At 40.1% G+C, this 19,680-nt stretch overlaps 1 protein-coding gene across 3 annotated transcripts in view; it reads right to left on the bottom strand.

Annotated features, from left to right (window-relative positions):
- DOC2B (double C2 domain beta) overlaps window positions 1–19,680 on the bottom strand; it is a 595,594-nt gene that overhangs the window by 309,915 nt on the left and 265,999 nt on the right. For all 3 annotated transcript variants that reach the window (XM_075195056.1, XM_075195057.1, XM_075195058.1), the window contains one exon: window positions 7,517–7,591. In XM_075195056.1, the coding sequence (XP_075051157.1) occupies window positions 7,517–7,591 (75 nt within the window). The remainder of the gene's footprint in view (window positions 1–7,516; window positions 7,592–19,680) is intronic.

The raw sequence follows: 19,680 nt of genomic DNA, 5'->3' as shown, positions 1-19,680 counted from the left end.
GGAGCAATCTTGTGTTCTTGAGACTCCAGGGGGTAAATGTATTAACTTACATTTTTTTGAATTTGCCACTATTCGGCAAGTTTGCGTGAAAATTTAAAGCAGCAATGGCTTTAAAGGCAAAATAGTGCTCAAAGTTCACTAGTGTTACTCACAGTTGAAGGTTCTCAGCACATTCCCAGTTACACAAACAAGAGGAGGCTCTCCTGTACTGGAGACACCGACACTTGAGGAGGTATATGGCAGTCAGGCAGGATATCTGGAGGCCAGATATAAAGGATGGGAGAAGTAGGCGCCAATCTGGTTGAAGCGTCTGATATCCATTTCACTGCAGGAGTACACCGGTGGGCAAGTTATAATGTAGATTTTAGTTTGAGCACTATAGTAGGGAAAAGGTCACAGTTGTACACTTTAAATGAGATTCTTTGAAGTGACTGTGTTCTTAAAAGACCATCAGCTAAAATGTCGTGATACTAATATGTTAATAATGAAATGTATTTTTTATGAAATTTTAGTATATTTTTTTCCTTGTTCTGAAAAGAAAATTGGAGTAACAGCGTGACAAGAATTGCTCAGTTCATAAAAACCAAATGCAATAAAACAATTACAGAGCTCCCACTAATCATGTTAATTCAGGTGCTTGAGTAATTTAATTGTGTGGAAAATGATAATTTTAATTCTAAAAACAATGTCAAGACCTGTGCAGAGCTTAAAAACATTTGAGGACTACTGGCTTAGTATGTAAATGGTAAGAGATCGCACAAATTTGAAAGAGGACAAAAACTCACATATTGAGGGGCATAAAGATTATGAGAAATCCGACAGATTCAAGATTTGGGGTTCTGAGTAGATATAAAACAGGATCGATTCTTCAGGCCAAAATCGGATCTGACGGTGAATGTCATTACCAGAAAAATATACAACCAAACGATTGCTATACAGGAAGTGTATCATTGCACTTCCGGTTAATGGGTTCCAAATTGGAATGCATACTTCTGGAGTATGCATTTGATAGCGAAGGTGCATTATTGCACCTCCTTGATACATGTCTTAGGTACTATTGGGGAATACACACCTGCCAGGCAGGTGTCCCAGTGACTCCTTTCGCTGTCTTGGGTTGTTATAGTGAAAACCTGTTTGTGTACTTCTAGCTTTGGCACTTCCGTTATGTGTTCCAGGGTGGAATGCATATTGCTTGGAGTGCCTCATTGAGCAAAAGGGAGCCATTGCCTCATATATTTTGCCAAGATATGCAGACTATCACCTTTTGATGAATCATGAACTACATTTTCTTTTTTCTGTTGTTCTATGTGGTTGTCTTGACAAAGGTCCAAATGTAGGACGGAAACGTTGACTTATAATGTGAGATATGGAACTGAAAGAAAATGAAAGCAGAAATGGTGATTGTATCTTTTAGTAAACTGCCATGTATTTTTGCCACTACTCTGTCACTAATTTTAGCCAGCCAGCCTGCTGCAGATTTTGCCCAAAATTAGTGAAAATTTGGACAGTTGTGAAGAAATCATTAGAAGATAGACTGTAAATGACTGTAAATTAATGTTAAAGCTATAAATATATATAATATAGGAGCAAAAACAGCTCAAAATCATATCACTTTACATATTGTTCACAATTTTTAATTAAATCTAGATCCAAAACCAAAACCAAAATATTTCAGCATTTTTGGTCAATACCTGCAACAAAATTAGAACACAAAGACGTTTTAGAGATAAAACCACATCCAAAAGCAAAACAGAGCACATCTTTAATAAACATGCAAAAATGTGTAAATGCAACACAAAATCAATTTCTTCCTGCTTTATAACATAACTGCCCTGTCTGTACAATTTATATATTTTTTTTAACTTCTGCATGCCCGCAACCGTAATTCTCATACCAAATATATGCAAATTATTGTAAAAATCGCCTACGCACATGGACAGTTAAAATATGGAATAGGGGAATGATCGAATGCATACACATGCATTCGATCAATGAACAATTTATTTTGATGTACATGAAGCTGTACATCAAAATAAAATGCCCTGCTCATCTAAGTCACCAAATTACCCCATTCTTTTTTTTCTTACTTCTGAAGCTTCTGAAATGTATCACTAATATATTGACTGTAATCTTTTGGCCTCTGGTATCTGATGCACTCAAATGTACTACAGTAAGTTTTCTTACAATTAAACAGTAAAGTAATGCATTAGGTCAACTGGGTTTTAGATGCTCATTAGTTAGGCTCTGATTGTAAACTAATTTGTGTGTAATGTTTCAGACAGGTCTTGAACGGGTATGAAATATAACATAATGTTTCCTCCATTTGTATAGATTGACCTAAATATGGAAGTTTAGTGAATGACTATAAGTGTATATCTGCATTTTGGATTATTCCTGTCTTCTACCGCTACACCATGTCCAGTACTTAATTGAGTAACCTCTACAGTAACTAGACCATTTCCTTGGAGAATTCCTTGACCATTGGACATAATGGAATATATGTGCCATCATTTTCCTCCTTAAAATGTACTATTTGGGAGATGGAGCATTAAACATTGCAGAATACTATACTTTTCTAATGAATTTACATTATATACTCACATATCATTGATAACAATTATACTATAATAGGATGATGCGTGCCATGTATATCTGTTTAGCGGCTGTTAGTGTTTGTTAGTACAATGGTTTAGAACAATAGTTGCAATCATATACAAATTTAGTTACTTTATAAATAAACATGGCTTGTAGCTGTGAAAGCTTCAGAACAGACAAATACATATTTTGGGTATCACTCTCCTTTTCTCAAATATTTCAACCAAAGACAACATTGTCTTTGTCTATATAATAACAAAATTAAAATACTAATCATGTTTAATTAGCATTGAATGTTATGTATGTTAAGGCAGAGACGCTCAAAAAATAGATTTATTCACCTGTGCATACTTTAAGAAATCCTGAAAACATGAACAGTTGGTAGCTAATTAGGACTGAGATGAGCATCTCATATTCCTTTTTTGCAGGAAGAAATGATAAAACATTTTACCTTCTTCTACCTTTTCACTTCTGGTACTTGCATTTGTCTATTTACCTATGTTGTTTTGTATATAACAATAAATAAATAAAAGACCCCACCATTTCAACATGTTCCTTTTTAGCTTATGTTTTACTCTGATCCCACTAAGATTTTTCATTGGATACAGTTCCTCTTACCCCATTGTCTCTTGTTCAATTCATTGATAATTAGTGAGTATATGGGGTAGTGGAGGTGTTGCCTATAGCAACCAATCAGATTCTAGTTTTCATTTATTTAGTACATTCTACAAACTGACAGCTTGAATCTAATTGGTTGCTTTGGGTAACATCTCCACTTTTCAAACCCGCAGTTTAGTATATACCCCTATGTCTTTTATAACTAACTTTTAAATGTTCAGCTATTTTCTGGAGGTTCCTGCTGGTGAGAAGGAGAATCAATAAGCAGTCACATTTTCTGAGGTATCTGATTAATCCTGTGGCTCACACCATCCACCACAGACTTTTAACAGCGCTGAAGAGAAATAGCTTCCACTGGCTATCTGGATGTGTACTTTTAGGGGCATATTCAATTAGGATTCCGTTCCGCGGTAATCCACGTTATTGCGGTACCGTGGATTAACTTCGCGGCCCGTTCCGGCAGGATCCCGCGGACCGGAAACGTAATTGAATATGCCCCCTAAAGTTAAGTAACTTTGAGGCATTTTAAAATGGCATGGTAAGGAGCTGTCCATGTTATGTGGTTGCTGAATTCAAAAATTAAAGTAGTCTTTCTGAATCAGCTCTTGTTCTTGTGATAATGGATACCCAAAATTAATAGAGAACTTAGCCATAACATGTGCATATGGAAATCTACCAGTGCATTCTAATAAGGTGAGATACGCAAATATTCTAGGTGTTCACTCCGCAAGTTGACAGTTGGCAGTTGCGTTGTCTATTGTGTTTTTGTAGTATATTGGTATACATGTAGCTAGTGTAAATAAGTCAAGTTGTATACAGAGTGGTTGTGGTGACAATCTGTATATACAGAGTGTTTCAAGTAATAATCCAGTAAATTGGTTGACAAGGAAAAATCATTCTCCTACCACTCCATGTCAAGCTGGAACTAATGGAACAATTTGTTAAGGCTTTGAACAAAGATGTTGATTGCTTCAAATATATTTGTAGATTGTTCTTTGGACTAAGTATGGAAAAACTAAAAGCTGCAATCTTAGATGGCCCTCAAATTCGTAAACTTTCAAGGATTATAATTTCCCCAAATTTCTGAATGGTGTTGAAGCTTTTGCCTGGTGCAGTTATGTCTCACTAATATGAGCATAAAGGTGCACTTTCACTATAGCCACTTACACAGATTTCCGGATAATCTTGTTGATTTTAGATGTTTTATCAATATATAAAGGTGATGGAGGAAAGATATCAAGGCACATGGGACAGACACATGATGGCAGACTATTGCAGGAGCCTCCAACGTGATTGTATTAATAACCCACATCAAAGAAAATCATACAAATAGCATTTTACTATGCATAAATTCTAATGATCTGAATCAGCTTACTATGTTTATCTGTTATTATACTGAATAAAATGCCATTATGTATTTCATGTGTTTATTTTTGTATGATTTGAGACAATTTCAATGTGATGTGTAAGTAGGTTTTGTCTGACAAATTTTCTTTGCATCTTTATGTTTTTCAATGGGGTACCAATTATTTAAAAAATTAGGCCAATTTAGCAAAACCGATATTATATTCGGAATCGGCACCACAAAGGTACCCAAAAATCACTCTATTATGATTGGCAATAAAATGAGTGTTGAATAGAGATGTTCACTGACCCCCTTGTTTTGGTTTTGGTTTTGGATCTGGATTAACTTCATGTTTTGGTTTTGGATCTCTATTTTTTTCTAAAATCCCTATTTTTTTTTTCTAAAATCACATAATTTGGCTCTTTTTTGTTCCTACATTATTATTAACCCCAATAACATTCATTTCCAGTCATTTGCAGTCAATTTTTGTCAAGTGACAAGAACACTGCTACCCCTGTTTCTGTGTGAGCAATGGCGCTGGATCTCTTGGAGAGGGAGGTACTTATGGAATCCAAAATCCCTTTGAGATCCGGCAACGCAATGATGACGTTCTGTCTCGATTCAGATGCGCAAAAGTACCGAGTTCGTGTGGACTCGGTTTTAAGAAAACCTAGTGTTGACCAGTGTTATCAGAAACCTTTAAGATTTTATTTTTGCAATTCCAGTATGTGAAAGGATTTTAAATAATATCAACTGTATTTACTAACTAATTTGTTTTCTTTTCTCCTTTATATATGAGGCAAACTTTATTTCTATGACAATAATATTAATCTTTTACATGTAATAATTCAAAAGTACATGCATTTCTTTTATGACATGATTGTGTATAAAATATGCAAATACCAGTTACTAAAAATAAACATTTTAAATATGATATTCAGAACATAACATTTATCATTTTTGATAGGCATATCGTATCTTTTTGTTCCATATAATCAAACATATAATTAATTGAATTAGAGTCATATTTTAGCCTTGTGCAGTCACCCTAGTCTGTCTTTTTATGTCTAGATATAAATGACAGCTTTTCTTGCACTGAAATTTGAACATAAATACATATCTGCATAAAATTTGACATGCAGAGAAATCTTGGCAAGGTAGAGCCAATAAGTATTTTAACACAGAGGGATGCCCTGGAACCCTGAGCTTCTGCACCTCTTAATGAAGTTGTGGTGACCAGCAATATTGTGTAATGCTGGTAACTGCAGCATTTCATAAGGGAGCTATGCTTACTCAGTAGAAAAAAAATGCTATCCCCCTTATATAAAACTGTCTGTAGTGTACTCCTCTGGGCCCTACACATGTCCTCATGTCCTCTACTGGGTGGGGCATTGGTAGATCCCTTAAGCCGTAAGCCTAGTGCTGTGGTCCCCTCTGGAAGTGGTTTGGGACAAGGGAGAGAAATCATTTCACTTCAGTTCTGGGTGGTAAGAGCACTTACAAATGCCAGAAGTAACATTAAATGCCATCCCAGTGTTGTAGCCATCTAGGCTTAGGTAACCTATGGTGTTCCAGCTATTGGGAACTAGAAATCCTAGCATACTATCGATGCATAATCAATCAAATTCATTGTCCTTAGTCTTACAGAGACTATTATTTTTATATTCTTTGTTTTGGAACCAACATAATGCAATGGTATAATACCAAAATTGCCAGCCTATCCAGGTGTTGGGATGGAGTGTATTTAACAGTTTTGCAAAAGAGAGTCTCTTTCCTATTCTATTTCCTATTGCATGTTGCAATTTGCAGAGGGATTTCTCTATTACTCCTATCCTGTCTAGTAAAAATAATAAGCATAGCTCTGAGCAGCCAGGGATCTCCACAGTTTTTGTCATTATTCAAGCCAAAATCAACTCCAGGATGGCTATGCAACTCATTTATTTCAGTGCTACTGCCTTTTGCCTTTAAATAGTCGTGGGATGGGTGTGAATGGGTAGTACATTTCCTGGACCAATTTGCAAAAAGTGCCTAGACCCACACAATTAACCTTTGGTACAGCTGCTATTAACGGTCGCCCAATATTACACAAAGGCCTTTTGAAGGTTGAATGTTACCACCACTTGAAGCTTCTTTAATTACTCAAACAACAGAGGCACCAAAGCTCTTACAATTTTCAGTCAGTTCGGCTATAGTCCAGATCTGAGCCATATTTTCCCCTTACCCCAATATACCAGCTCTACTAAAGGTACTTTGCAAACCGTAAAAACCACGTACCTGAGAGATGCCCAGAGCTTAAATAAGACAGATGTGCATGCACTCTACCTTGGCACGCCCTTACTGTACATTGCATTCCTCCCCCATTCCACCTTTGAAATCGCATGCTGTCAGGAGTGTCCTTTGCATTCAAAGATGAATTGTGTGCACACTTACGTTCACTGGCATATAGCCCGGGTCTGGGCATGTGCAGAGCAATTTTACGTAAAATACAACACATATATGGATTTACGTTCCTTAATGAATCAGGCACTCAATGTCCACTTTATTAATTTATGTATGACAAATTCTTATACTACCAGCAGCAGAAACTGAGACTTGTCAGACCAGTGAACTTGTTTCAAATATAGCCCTTTTGGGGTGGATTTTGCCATAGAAGACATGAATGCTAGAAGATTTTTTTTGAGGGGGGTGGGTTAAAATAAATTTCCCAAGCTAGACTTAGTAGACCCTTAACGTTGACTGTGCATGGACACTGGGTAAAATCATACCCCTGCCACTAAGTACAATGTTAAAAGTGAGAACATGGTACAGGATGATTCAAACTTAAGATTCAATTAATAAATCATTCATCGATACAATACCATTATAATAGTTAGATTTTCAAGCATTACAAGGTATTTTCAATTATAACAATATAACAATATCAAGAAGACAGTAAAAGGTCTATAAAAGTGAACTCACCTTACTGGCGCCTGGAAGTAAATGTAATTTAACATATGGATCAGAAAGTCCATTGTGGTCCATTGGTTTCAGGCCCTTTAAAAGAAAAAAAACAGATTAATGTTCTTAGTAAAAAAAAATCCCATAACATGTGTATACATTAATCTTATTGATAATTTTAGTTAAAAATATATGTGCATTACAAACATTTAAATGTTAGTTATTTGAGTTAACATTTTGCAATAGTTTGAAGGTATATAAATGACATACTTCACTTTATTTTATGATCTGTTTTTTTGTTCCTATAATGCATTATGTCATTAAGTGTTAAAAAGTTAAAAATCCTTCTAGAATGAAAATGACCACAGATTTACATTTGCAGAACTGGCAATATTTTAAAATGACTGTTATTTGAGTGTGAGCTGTGCCAGCATCACTTTGACATTTTTGTACCGTGCTTTATTTCTATGCAGTTTTAGAGCCTCCACTATTTTGTTGCATAACTGTACAGAATATACTAATCTTCACCTACTTGTCACCAATATAAATGCGTAAACACAAATTCAATTTTATTGTTGACTGAAAAAAAAAAGAAAAATGATGAATTTCATTAATGTATCTGGTATTTCTGTGTGAACATTTTATTTTCATTGCTTTCCCCAACCTAATACTGTATAAAGGTGCAGAGTATGTTTCCTCCTTTAACTATTCTCAAGTTTCGAGAAGAACGCAAATCAGAGATAGACACAATCTGGAGGCATGCTGTCACCCATCCATCAAGTGGAAAAACATATCGCATCCGCTGGGTGGCCTTCCATGGTGTTTTAGGGATAAAGTTTGTAGGTGTGACAGTTTCATAGACAATATCTCTTTGAGAATTCTAACTATGCAATATTATTGAGAAAAGAGAAAACATTGGTATTAGTGTATATTTATTGACAATTAAGTAACTCAATGTAAGAAGAGAGGTAATTTAAGTTTAGTGAAACAATTGATACAGAAAGTATTGTAATTAAATTAAGCTCATTGTAGTTGCAATATCAGAGCAAATATTGTAGAATCAGTAAAGTAAATAATTATTGTCAGACATATATTATAGCCTATTTCCCAATGTATAAGACGCAGCTTTTTCACCAAAATTTTGTATCTAAAAACTGGGTGCGTCTTATACAGGGGTAGTAGCGCTTACCCTGTGAGATGATTCCTCTGTCTGGTAAAGACTTCTTTCTTCTGTCTGTTCTGATCCTGATGCTGGAAAGTCGCTTACAGTCCTCTTCGCGATGACTGGATGTGGTGCGTGAGCCGCAGTTGGAACTCACACTTCCGGTTTCTGCATTTGGCGTTTTTCCAATCAGGACCTTGTCAAAGTCCTGATTGGACATCCGGTCATCGCGAAGAGGAAGAGGACTTTCCAGCATCAGGATCAGAATGGACAGAAGAAAAAAGACTTTGCTGGACAGAGGAAGCATCTGACAGGGTAAGGCAGAATTGACAATAGCGTTAGAACTCCGTCTCTCCTCTCTGTACATGCTGCACAGTTACTCTGTGAAAAAATGATCCTGAATTTTTTCACATGATTTTTACAGGTGCGTCTTATACAGTGGAGCGTCATATTCATGGGGAAATACGGTATTTGTCTTAATGTAGAACAAGCTTCAGAATTACAGGGAACCATTGGAAGAGGATGGAATATATTCAGGGAACATGTACAACCAATGATATGTGAGGCGAATCAGCCTTTAACTGTTTCTACTGTAACTGAAGAGGGCACATAAAACACAGTGTCCTAAGTATTGAAAAGGTTGTTGAGTAAAATACCAACAGTATAACAGTCTTAAAAATGTTTGCTCTTGTTACTTTAGAATATCCTGTGTCCATAGTATTCTCTATGGAGAACTTAGCCCCCAAGATATGGATTGAAATAGTATATAATGAAGTTAGAGATTTGCTTAATTGGGTAAAAGGAAACATGTGGTGGACAGTGTATAAATACATTTATATAAAAGTGAGACACTTTGATGAGGTATAGTACAAACCCCCTCCCTTCCTTGCTATTATTTAGTTAGGTAGATAGTGTTAAGTGCGTATTGTCGCTAACCAATAACGATTGTCAAACCTCGATTTGTGTTTCCAAAGCACAAAGATTTATTCGCAATAAGTAGAATAATATGCTCAAGCGAAGTAATAGTAAATACAGCCGTTACTTATCGCAGGCGCTCTGGATCCAGTGCAGTCATTCAATCCTGAAGTCTGGGGACAAGATGTCTGCAAACTGGATTACAAGCTGCTGCTTATATACACAATCAAATACAGTAATACAATGGAGATGGTATAGCTTGCATCTATTGGTCCAGGTCTCAGGAATGTCCAAGGGGTTGTCAATCATTGGCTGGTTCATCCTAAGGAATCCAAAGGAGGGGGTCACCTCTCCAGGGGGTATGCTCTGCTCTTCCCGCCAAGATTCCTTAGTCTTAATTCCCTATCATTCATAACTTGCGTATGCACTCTGCGATTCCCTCGCAGAGTGAACCAAACTGTAGGATATGTAACGAGGTTCATTATGATACCACTCATGATGTGATTCCTGCAACCTGTTCCGTGTATTTCACTAATATGCATGTAACTCTAATATAACATATAAATACTACTATATTTTGACATAACTGACTATGTGTTGCAACTACCATTAATGTATACTATTTTATAAGTATGCGTGTTTGTGCGAATGTATGGTAAAAGACCAATTACTGTTGCTGCCACGTGTAGTGGATGCGTACGCCCTTTCACGCCGTAGCGTGCCCTTGTATGTCAATGTGTACCATACGCATCTTTTCAGACAAAGACAACCAAGTTTGCTAGACTTTAATTGAAATGACTTTATCCGATAAGCTGACTTCGACAGCTCCACCCTTTGATAGTGTACTAAACTATACCCAATCACCGTTTCAAGTTCAGGTTTATACAATACTTCTTCACAGACCAGGATCTCGGTATCTGGTACCACCCTTTCAGTCTCTTTCTCAGTGTTACTCCTATGAGACCGCTTTCCACACTTCAACACAGTAGGAACACATTTGACAACTAAACCAATTGCTAAGATGACACCCAGTATAAGGAGAAGGAGCTTACCTACACTAGCAACCATTTCCTGTACCCACTCCCCCAGACCGGAGAACCATTTCACAGGGTTCAACCACGAGAACCAACCCGCCACCTTTTCCCCGACCTCATATAACAAAGAATTATAGCTCTTTCGAAATTCCCATTTCAGCTGCAAAATTTCATCCATCTTCCGGTCTATAACCTCTTTAGGGTCATCCGTATTATTAGTAATGTACGTGCAACATTTGACACCGAACTGGGTGGCCAGTGTCACACAGTACCCACCAGTAATAGAGGTGAGATAATTTAGTACCAGTCTATGTTGCACCAACTCCTTCTTGTACGCTTGTAGCTCCCTTCCAGTATACCTGAAAGTGTCATCATACATCTCGGTGATATTATCTATTAATTTGGCTAGGTCTTGGATATATTTAAAGTTTAATGTTCCCCGAGCGGTCCTGGTGAGTTCTAGAGCAACCATAACTTGGAAACCAGCAGTTTCACTAATCAATTTTGTAGCTATGGGTTCCTCACCAGGAATCATATATCTCTTGCCACGGTGTTCATACTGTGTGTGTATGTATGGTGGTGATGTAGTCTTGTGAATACCAACCATTTCTTCATGAGTAATAGTCATGATTTCAGGAACCAGTTGAGCTAAGAAACACAAGCCTTTGGAGCTCGGAGTCACCCAGGAATAAGCTTTCCTCCCACAAACAAAATACACATCATCAGGGAGAACATAAGGAGCAGTATGCCCATGAATTATATCACACAGAGTTTTGATAAAACTACCCATGCCTAGTGTCTCCATTTGTTCTAGACACGTGTCGACATTAATGACATTTTTACATTTATCTGTAGAGACTTTTCTAATGGATACCTTCTTATGTTTGGTTATATGCCCTAATTTGTGACTTCCATCAACATTCCTGCCTAGTAGTGACCTTGTGAGTTTCCCTCTAAAATGAGTGTGGCGAGCCATTGTCTGATCTGATAGGTCAGCCTCCCAATTCTCCAGGCGCTTTGCATGAGATATATTTAGGCACAGCAAAGATCTGCCTATGGAGTATTGTTGAAGCGTCAGACTAGGGGACCTTGTGTTATTGTATCTCCCGTCTATGGGCCTCCCACCCCTCAATTCGAGTACTTCAGATATGTTTAGAGGGAATGGCACTAGTCCTATATTATGCTGCCCTTGAGGCACGTGAGAGCACACCCAACACTCGGTTTGGTTTAGCACCTTACCCACCAGGGAGTGATAATCCTCCAAAGGATGCCCGCCTATATTTAGAGTACTGGGGGACTGGCATCGTTGGATGCATCTCTCTTCAACTAGGGAGTCACAGAACTTGCAGATACAATACTCATCAGACAATAGCCCCTCACACTGCCTCCGAGTTCCTGAGCTAGCAGACCTTTTCATAACCGCTGGACCAAGTTTGATAATGGGCTGCTCTGAGTATCCTATTAACTTTTCTTCGGCCTCCATTTCATCCGTATCACTCCCAGAACTCTCCTCCGTCCTCCATCCTCCTTCACAAAAATAGAATGTCCTAGAAAGAATAAAAACAAGGAAAATTCTGGAACAAAAGAAAAACAAAAACCGCCACTCCATTGCTGGAAAGATAGTTCTGAGGCAACGTCTCTGGTTCAGGTGTCTCGACTGCAGGTTTTAGGTCTCCCGGAACAGGCTCACAAGTGACAGCTCTATGTCGTCGTCTTAGTTTTATCTTGCACTTTCTCCGGATTATGGACTCTCCTGCAGTGGGTGCAATGGACCCAAGTGTCTCTCTCTGCAACCTTCAGTGATGTAGTACTGGTCAGCAGCACTTGGTACGGGCCTTCCCAACGGTCTGTTAAACAACCTGAACGTAAGAAATTGCGGATCATAACATAGTCTCCAGGTTCAATATCATGACAGTTCGTTTCTGGCATACCAGGTGACAGCATTTTTAGTTTTTGTTGTTGTTGTTTTAGCTGTCTGCTCATTCTAATAAGATATTGTACAGTCACTTCATTATTACACTTCAAGTCGTCTTGTGGACTCACGATCAAATGAGGCTGTCGTCCGAACAGTATCTCAAAGGGGGACAGATTAAGAGGAGGTCTAGGAGTGGTTCGAATGCTATGGAGGACCAACGGCAAAGCCTCAGGCCATGCCAACCCAGTTTCAGCCATTATCTTACTAAGCTTGTTCTTTATAGTACCGTTTACTCTCTCCACCTTACCACTGGCTTGTGGTCGGTAAGGGGTGTGAAGTCTGCTACCGATTCCCATGATTTTACACATATTTTGGAAGATATCATAAGTAAAATGGGTACCCCTATCACTTTCAATGATTCTAGGGATACCGAACCTACACACAAAGTCTTGTACAATTTTCTTTGCAGTGAACACAGCAGTATTAGTGGCTGCCGGATATGCTTCTACCCAACCGGAAAACACATCAATACACACTAACACATACTTTAAATTCCTGCACGGTGGTAATTGGATATAGTCAATTTGTATTACCTGAAAAGGTCCGTCTGTAGGAGGAATGTGGGATGGCTCAGTTGGAATAGTTTTCCCAACATTTTTCCTCAAACAAGTAAGACATGACATTGCTTTCTTACCAGCCTGAGAGGAAAATCCGGGAGCACACCAGTATGCTCTCACCAGTTTGCACATACCTTCTTTACCCAGGTGAGTCAGGCCGTGTGCTGCTTCAGCCAGGCTTGGATAGTATGTTAGGGGAGCTACAGGCTTACCTTGTCCATCCCTCCAGAGTCCTGAGGACTCTTGACCACATCCCTTCGCCTTCCAGACCGCCTTTTCCTGCAGGGAACACAAATCTTGCATTTCAATTAATTTCTGCGTGTCTAATGTCTGAAAAACCATCATAGTCTCAGTCGATACAGTCATAGGTTGCCCTGCTGCCCATTTAGCAGCTTCGTCTGCCCTGTTGTTGCCCAATGACACTGGGTCTTCTTCAAAGGTATGGGCTTTGCACTTTATGACGGCTACTGTTCTGGGTAACTGTATTGCTGTCAGGAGTCCTTTTATGTGTTGTGAGTGTGCCACTGGTGTACCTGCTGCTGTCGTAAAGTTTCTAAGACGCCAAAGGGCCCCAAAATCGTGCACTACCCCGAAGGCGTACCTAGAGTCAGTATATATATTGGCTGATTTACCCTCTGCCAATTCACACGCTCTCCTTAGTGCTACTAGTTCCGCCATCTGGGCTGAGTGAGGTGGGCCAAGGGGTTCAGCTTCTACCACATCCTGATCGTCTACAACAGCGTAACCAGTACATAGCTCTCCTGTCTCTGTCTGTCTATGGCAACTTCCGTCTGTATAAAACGTAAAATCTACATTTTCTAAGGGGGTGTCACGTATGTCGGGCCTTGCAGTAAAGGTCTGATTCAGGTGTTCCATACAATCATGCGTGTCAGTATTCTTGCCTAACTCATCATCAACCAGGGTCTCCTCACCTCCCACCCTTTGTGTCTCTAGAGACACATACGGAAGGTATGTAGCTGGATTTAAGGTGCTACATCGTTTGATGGTGATGTTTGATGGTGCCATCAGGGCTAGTTCCCACTTTGTGAATCTAGCTGAAGAAACATGTCTGGTTTGGGCTGAATTTAACAGAGCTGATACAGCATGGGGTGTATAGATAGTTGAATTATGTCCTAATACTACGTCCTCGCTCTTACTCACCAGAAGAGCTGTTGCTGCTACACTTCTGAGAAATGCTGGGAGTGAACTTGCCACATTGTCTAATTGTGCACTGTAGTATGGTACCGGTCTGCTAGCGTCACCATGTTTCTGTGCGAGGACACCTGCTGCACAACCATCAGCTTCTGTACAAAATAGCTCAAAAGGCTTTTCATAATCAGATATTCCCAATGCAGGTGCTCTAGTCAGACTATCTTTAAGATTAAGGAACGCTTGCTCTGACTCTTCTGTGTGTACAACACGTTCTGGTTTTGAGGAAGAGACTAGCTCCTGCAATGGTAATGCCAGAATAGAAAAACCTGGGATCCAGGACCTACAGTATCCACACATCCCCAAGAAAGTACGAATCTGCTTCTGGCTCTGCGGCAGAGTCATGTGTTGTATGGCCTCAATTCTGTCGGTTGTCAGGTGTCTTAGCCCCTTAGTGAGGCAGTTTCCTAAGTATTTGACCTTAGTCTGACATGGCTGTAATTTATCCTTTGCCACCTTGTGCCCTGTTTGTGAAAGATGAAGCAACAATAATTTAGTATCATGTAAACATGACATAAAAGAATCAGAGCACAACAACAAATCGTCCACATATTGAATTAGAACAGACCCATTGTGGGGTTGAAAGGATTGCAAACAGTCATGTAAGGCTTGGGAGAAAATACTGGGGCTGTCAATGAACCCCTGGGGTAGTCTGGTCCATGTGTATTGCACTCCCCTGTAGGAGAATGCAAAAAGGTATTGGCAGTCAGGGTGAAGAGGGATTGAGAAGAAAGCAGAACATAGATCAATGACAGTAAAATGACTGGCAGACGGTGGAATCTGCATGAGGATGACAGCTGGATTCGGCACTACGGGGAATTGGCTCTCAACAACTTTATTAATTCCCCTTAAGTCCTGGACTAATCTATAGCCCCTCCCCCCATTCTTCTTCACAGGGAAAATGGGACTATTTGCTGTACTGGCTGTACGAATTAAAATCCCTTGTTGTAACAGCCTCTCAATAACAGGATATACCCCTAGTTCCACCTCCGGTTTTAATGGATACTGTGGGATTTTAGGAGCTATCCTACCACTTTTTAGATTGACCATGACAGGGGCTACGTTTGCCATCAGTCCAGTGTTCTGTCCATCTCTGGTCCATAGGGAACCTGATATTTCAAGCAATATCCCCTTTACTTGAGATGGACTTTGTTCTATAACAGGAGAGTGTAACATTAACCTTTGAGGGGTGTCCAATATATCCTGTACCTCATGTGCGACCTTCTCCGGTATATCTAAGAACAAACCATCAGAAGTACAGTATATGACAGATCCCATTTTACATAACAAGTCTCTCCCTAGCAAGTTAGTAGGAGCCGCTGCAGCCAAGAGAAACGAATGCTTAGTATGCAGAGGCCCGATAGTAACTTCAGCGGGTTTAGTTAGAGGATAATGTAACACTTTTCCCGTTACCCCCATAGCTGGAATAGTTTTACTGGTCACCTGTAGATTGAAAGGAGAGGTTATCACAGATCGGGCCGCCCCTGTATCTACAAGAAAAGTTTGTTTCCTACCAGCTATGTCAACTATCATTTTTGGTTCTTTACTCTGACTCTCAGTTAACCTCACTGGCTGTAGACTACAGGTATGACCTGACCCCTAGCGCTGACTATTGATTTCCCACGCAGCATTTGCTGCTGTAATAAGCGCAGGTAAATGTGAGTCTTCTAGTCTATGTGAATCCCTCCTTGGAGGATATCTATGTGACCCTTCATTAGGATTATACCTTCCCTTTGTACAATCTTTTCTCATATGTCCTTCTTCTTTGCAATTGTAACATCTGAACATTCTGCGTTTCCCGTTATGTGGGTTATATGCTGGTGGTCGTGTATGCATTTCCCCTAATGCCTGTATACTCACCGTCATCAACTTGTCACTCTTTTCTTCCCTTTTCCTAAAGATATTTTTGTCATGTTCCACAGCAACTTCTCTAAGAGAATCTACCGTGCTGCCTCTCTAACCAGGGGTTGAGGTTTGAACTCTTGTTTTTAGATTTTCCTTTAAACCATCCATCAGCACTGTTACCGCTACTTCCCTATGATGTGGGTTTTCCCTTATATCTGATACCCCCGTAAACTGTGTCATTGATGCAAGAGCTCTACCAAAATAATCAGCTGCAGTTTCACTGTCTTTTTGTTTTATGGTGAAAATCTTACTCCAATTTACCACTACTGGAAAATATATGGCTAAGTGTTTGACAATTCTTTCTATATTCTTTTGGTTAATCTCATCAGTCAAGGTGTCATCTTCCTCCAACAAACAATCTCCAATAAATTTTTGTATGTTAGTATTGGAAGGAAGACACGTCCTCAACACTACACTTCAATCCTTATTGGTTGGTTCGTGGGCATTTCCTAAGTCTTTAACAAATTTCTGACATTTAGCTAACTCCTTTCTAGGATCTGGGAATTCAGTCATAATGGAACGTAATTCTTATTTAGTCCAGGGACAATGCATTGTAACATTTCTTAAAGGAACTACACCATCCTTATCCGGTTTCCCATTGGGAACTGATATTGTGCGGACTGGGAACGCACCCTCTGGTACACTGACTTCAGGGGACACTACAGGATTTGCTGGTTCTAGATTTAGAACGCTTTCACTCCTAGTGATCACGCTACTCTCACCTATCTCAGCCATTTTCTCATACTTGCGCTTAGCCTCTAGTACACTAACGGCATGGGCAATGGCCGAAATCACAGTGGGTTCATCTTCATTTTCAGATACACTTGATTTAAACTGGCTTAAAACAGGATACAACTCAGCAATTTTTCTATTTTCAGTTTTAACAACGGCTGTACTTACCCCTCCCGCCACATAAGGTCACGGGGGCGCGCTTGCGCGCTTGCGCTGAGTTCGCCACGCTTCCCAACGGTTACACCCGCCTTGCGCGCGCTTTTCGCCACGCCTACTTCCGGTTTGCATTCGCTGCTCTGCCACGTGTTACGTTCCATTTGCCACAATTTTAAACAATCATTATGTTTATTCCTCACTTTCGTTGAGGTAATCAACCATACTTTATCTTTTACAGTATTTAGTACCTCTGCATTAAAACTCCCTATTGTTGGGAAAGGCCTATCACAACCTTTGGTCATCTTGACCCATGTGTCGCAATACGCAGTTGCGTATGCACCATATTTCTTACACATGAGAAATCTCGCTGAACCAATAGGACCTTCCTTAGGCAGTACCTTGGCCTTCTCTAGTGTTTGCTTAGCACCCATATTGAATAATAGGGTCCCAGAAATATCACAATATTCTGCCACAAAATAGGGTTCCAGAAATAACACAATATTCAGCCACTAATTTTCAACACTACCGCTAGAGATATTTTACCGGCCTGTGGACGTATTTGCTACAAGCCGCGTCCACTCGCTTCCTCTTGTATTAAACAAGGACCCCTCATACAGAAATATCAATGCGGACTAAAGGGTTATCAGCTTCCTGATCACCCCTGACTCTCCAACAAAATCTGTTGAGTTTATTACAACTGGTAGCATCCGGTAAAGTCAATTACCAGCCTTACCAACGTAATTCCTCCCCGTTACTCCCAAGTCACAATCATGGCTTTCCTTGCCGTGCGGTGCAATCACAACGCTTAAAGCTAATCCGTAAGCGATGCAATTACCCTTGGGTGCACGTCGCGAAAACTTATTCAGTTTCCGCCCCCCGGTATACCTGCCTTGTATACCGTACACCAGTTGGGCACCTGCCTCGTCAAACAGCAACTGACACTCTATTTTGCAATAGATAAAACCTTAGTGTATTTAAAGTCAACAAGTCACACGACATACACCTTTTCTGCGCAGAAAATAAAAGAATTCCCAACAATAGTAATAATGTCCCAGAGGTTTTCACAAGTAATTATATTATGCACATATAATAACTATCAAGACGATTGTTTAACCACGTGGCAAATCTACCGGAAGTTCGCGTACGCACAGCAGGAAATACACATATGCTAAGCAATGCAATACAGTTAAAACGCACAATGACAGAAAAAAGAAACAGTTTTCTCTTTTGTCCCTAGGCTCTAGTTAGCGTGCCCTAGATAATGCAAAACGGACATTCGGTTTCGCAACACAGAGTAAAATTCAGGTTTTGAACACAATGCGTTCTTACCCGTTTATGACGCGTCTCCACCCTTTGTTGAGGAACCGAAATCCGTTGGTCTTGTGTATCGTCGGCAACGAAACCTCCAAAGCTCACGAGCCCCCAAATTGTTAAGTGCGTATTGTCGCTAAACAATAACGATTGTCGAACCTTGATTTGTGTTTCCAAAGCACAAAGATTTATTCGCAATAAGTAGAATAATATGCTCAAGCGAAGTAATAGTAAATACAGCCGTTACTTATCGCAGGCGCTCTGGATCCAGTGCAGTCATTCAATCCTGAAGTCTGGGGACAAGATGTTTGCAAACTGGATCACAAGCTGCTTGTCACTAACCGGACTGTGAGTGCCATTTCCCGTGTGTTCAGGAACCGTGGCCGTCCGCCATCCTGAGGGTCTGCGCATGTGCAGCCCTTATCAAACCTTCAGTACCTGTTGCTTTTAATTGATTGGATGATCAGGCAACCCTCCCTATTTAAACCACCTGTGATCATTACCTGGTTGCCTGATCTTGGAGTCTCATTCCCCATGAGCCTCTGAAGGTGTTCCTCGTGTATTCAGCTCCTGCTGATTCCTGTTTACTGCTATTGTGGTTTCCAGACCACTTCAACTCTCCTGTGTTCATCGTGCCTGCACTCAGCTGATTCCTATCTGCTATTACTACCGGACTCCTGTTCTTTTTAACTCTCCTGTGTTCATCGTGCCTGCACTCAGCTGATTCCTATCTGCTGCCTCCGTTACTACTACAGAGTTCCTGATCGTCTCAACTCTCCTGTGTTTATCGTGTCAGCTCTCCGCTGCCTCCGTCACTACTACAGGGTTCCAGACCGCGTCTACTATCCCGTGTTCAGCGTGCCTTCTCTACGCTGCCTCCACCACTACTACTGGATACCAGACAGCCTCAACTTTTCCGTGTTCATCATGTTTCCAGTTTCACTTACTACTGCTTCCTGAGTATTGCTTCGTTGATTCTGGATTACCTGCCATGCGCTGCACCAACCTGATTACCGCTTCCACCCTCCAGTGGTCTCTCCTCCTGCCGGCCTTCAGCCGTTCAGGTATCCCTGCACGTCTCTCTGACAGCCTGCTCTCCTGAACCGCGGTATGCATACTTTCCATTGACTTTGCTTTTGTATTGCATATCCATCTGGACTGAGTTGTGTTCTCCTCCGGAGCCTCCTATCCACTGAACCTATTGTTACCATTGACTTTGTTTCCTATTG

This window comes from Mixophyes fleayi, chromosome 2 (genome assembly GCF_038048845.1).
Source record: "Mixophyes fleayi isolate aMixFle1 chromosome 2, aMixFle1.hap1, whole genome shotgun sequence".
Taxonomy (NCBI): domain Eukaryota; kingdom Metazoa; phylum Chordata; class Amphibia; order Anura; family Limnodynastidae; genus Mixophyes; species Mixophyes fleayi.
The sequence above is the reverse complement of the archived record's forward strand: the minus strand, read 5'-3'. Positions and strand labels throughout refer to the sequence as shown.